Source organism: Pundamilia nyererei, unplaced genomic scaffold, assembly GCF_000239375.1.
Source record: "Pundamilia nyererei isolate P.nyererei 1_Seehausen unplaced genomic scaffold, PunNye1.0 scaffold00111, whole genome shotgun sequence".
In the NCBI taxonomy this organism is placed as follows: Eukaryota; Metazoa; Chordata; class Actinopteri; order Cichliformes; family Cichlidae; genus Pundamilia; species Pundamilia nyererei.
In genome coordinates, this window is record NW_005187512.1 from 1,781,953 (window position 1) to 1,784,664 (window position 2,712).

Sequence of the window (2,712 nt, forward strand, 5' to 3'; positions counted from 1 at the left end):
TCAACAATGTTTGTTTTGAGGGTTTAACTGCCTGTTTCAGTACATTCCAGCTATAAAGGAGGACATGTCATGTGATTTATTTACAAAAGAGCCAGTCAACTAACAAATGTGGAACAAAAGTAAAAGGATGTTTCTTACTTACTTATGCTGCTATTGTAATGTGGAACGAAGCTGTAGCGGGACTGAGAGCGCTGCAGAGGACAATGAATTACTTATTATATACTACAAACAATGATAAAGAAGCTGGGTGGAGTTTTGAACAGTGTGCAAAGCTATAAAAAACTAGCAAGTTGTTGAATATTAATAGGTAGGTGAAGTACACATAAAGCAATACATACATACATAAATACTGGAACAATATGAAAAAATGTACATTTAAAATTTTTGTTAGTACCCCTGAAAACTGCTGCTGTCCTGACTGGTTAGACAACGAGGAGCAATTGCTAAGTTTCAAACCACCTGGAGAGGAACCAGCCAACTCTACTGATCTGTTGTGGGAACTGTGAATGACTGAAGGCACTACATATTTGTTTAATGTGCAAAAATTAGTCCAGAATTCCTTAAAGTGTTACTCAAAGCCAAGTAAGTATCTGGTTAAATTTGAAGGTCAATAACGTCAGTGTTATCTTAATTTAGAAGGTGGAAATTAGAGGTAAATGGTAGGTGGCCTGTATTTGTATAGCGCTTTACTAGTCCCTAAGGACCCCAAAGCGCTCTACACGTTCAGTCATCCACACATTCACACACACATTCACACACTGGTGATGGCAGCTACATTGTAGCCACAGCTGCCCTGGGGCGCACTGATAGAGGCGAGGCTGCCGGACACTGGCGCCACCGGGCCCTCTGACCACCACCAGTAGGCAACGGGTGAAGTGTGTTGCCCAAGGACAACGACCGAGATTGGCCGAGCCAGAGCTCGAACTGGCAACCGTCCGATTACAAGACGAACTGCCAACTCTTGAGCCACGATCGCCACAGAGCCTTTTGTTTTTAAGTCATGCCTCTAGTTTAACTTGTTACTTTGTATCATCTGGCTTCATGGATAAAGCTGGATGTCATCTACATAGCAATGAAAATGGTAATGGTCCCATCACAGAACTGTGCTGTGTAACACAATTATTAATTTTCATGTGTGCAGAAGACAGCCCATTCATATGCACAAATTGTACTCTGTTTAATATATATGATTTGACCCAGTGCACCGCAGTTTCTTTAATACCAGTGTTGTTTTAATCTCTGAAGTGCAATATAAAGGTCAAAAGTGTCAAATGCTGTATTGAGTTCTAACAAGACAAGTACCAAGTTCACTGTCAGAGGTCACGAGGTCATTCTCAACCTTCACTAGTGCTGTTTCTGTGCTATGATGAAACTCTTCAAATAGACCCTTCCTCTACAACTAATCAGTCAGGTGTTTGATAACTACTCTTTCAAGAATTTTACAAATAAGAGGAAGGTTGGACATTAGACAGCTGTATGTTTTTAAGTTTAATTTAGGGGCACCTTGAACCCTGCGGTACAAATGCAAGTGTGACTTGACAAGATGCTCTCAAAAACTGTCTCATGGTGCCAAATGCAGCTGCAGCATTACTTCTAAAACCCCAGCCTCATCATATTTTTTATGATGATCTATGATAGTATGGATGATTTTATATTAGAAAAATACATTTACAATGTAATTTATTGCTATTGTGTGCTTTTAATAACCTTACTTTGAAGTTGTTGAATTGTTTTGACACAAAATGAGTCTTAATTAAAAGCACTTTATTTGATTTCAGTTAATGCAAGTTTGAGTTGTACATCAAAAAGGAAGGAATCCAGTTTTAGAAACAGGCCACAAATTGAGTAGTCATCATGAACACTGTCACTTTAACACAGATTATTTTATGGTATGCTATGGTGTGTGTATTTGATGCCTGGAACATCACTTTTCTTAAATCTTAAATCTCTTGCAAATAATTCTTCATGTGGAATCACACACTAAACTCTCTTTCACCACGGCTGGACTTCCTTGTCGGAGAGAAACTTTCCCTGAGGCTCTTTGGCTCCTGGAGGCAACAGGGCCAGGTAGACAGGAGTGATGGCGCCCTCGTCTGGTGACTTGGGAGCATCTGGTGAAGTGAGGTCAGTGCGCACCCATCCTGGACAGCAGGCATTCAAGAGGATCTGGAAAAACGAATAACAACGAGTCCATGAATAAGAAATGAGGTTTCAGTGGACTCCAAAAGGTTCGGAGATGGCTTTGTATGTAAGTTCATTAGAGCTTGTCTTATTTTAGTTACCCTGTCATTTGGTCTCTCCTTAGACAGACGACGAGCATGAATCATGGACAGCACCTTAAAACACAAACAAACACCCATATTTATAATCAGAGTCTCCGAGAAAAAAAAAGGCTTGAATTGATTCAGTTAATCAGTTCATTAGTCAACCTCCTAATCTAACATCCTGAAGAAAAACTGGGTAAATGTACCGTCACTCCAATCTTAGACACTGAATATGCCATATCAGGCCAACCATGCTGCTTGTGTTCGCCTTTCTTGGCATCATCGAGGAATTTTCTCATCAGTGCCACCAGCTCGTCCTCTGTGATGTCCTCGCTGCGGAAACGCTGCTGGAGTTCTGGGCTGCATTGCTTTAAACCTGTGATGCTAAGCATGCTGGAGATATTCACCACACGACCTAAAATACATACAAAGAACTGCCGTTCACTGC

The 2,712-nt window shown here is 40.7% G+C and overlaps 1 protein-coding gene across 1 annotated transcript in view; it reads right to left on the bottom strand.

Annotated features, from left to right (window-relative positions):
* Positions 1–1,884: 1,884 nt before the first annotated feature.
* The window catches only part of LOC102206873 (carbonyl reductase [NADPH] 1-like), a 10,219-nt gene continuing 9,391 nt past the window's right edge, over positions 1,885–2,712 (bottom strand). The window contains exons 7-9 of the mRNA XM_013912992.1: positions 2,471–2,657; positions 2,283–2,336; positions 1,885–2,166 (exon numbers count right to left, since the gene is read on the bottom strand). Coding sequence (XP_013768446.1) covers positions 1,993–2,166; positions 2,283–2,336; positions 2,471–2,657 — 415 coding nt within the window. The 3' untranslated portion in view covers positions 1,885–1,992. The remainder of the gene's footprint in view (positions 2,167–2,282; positions 2,337–2,470; positions 2,658–2,712) is intronic.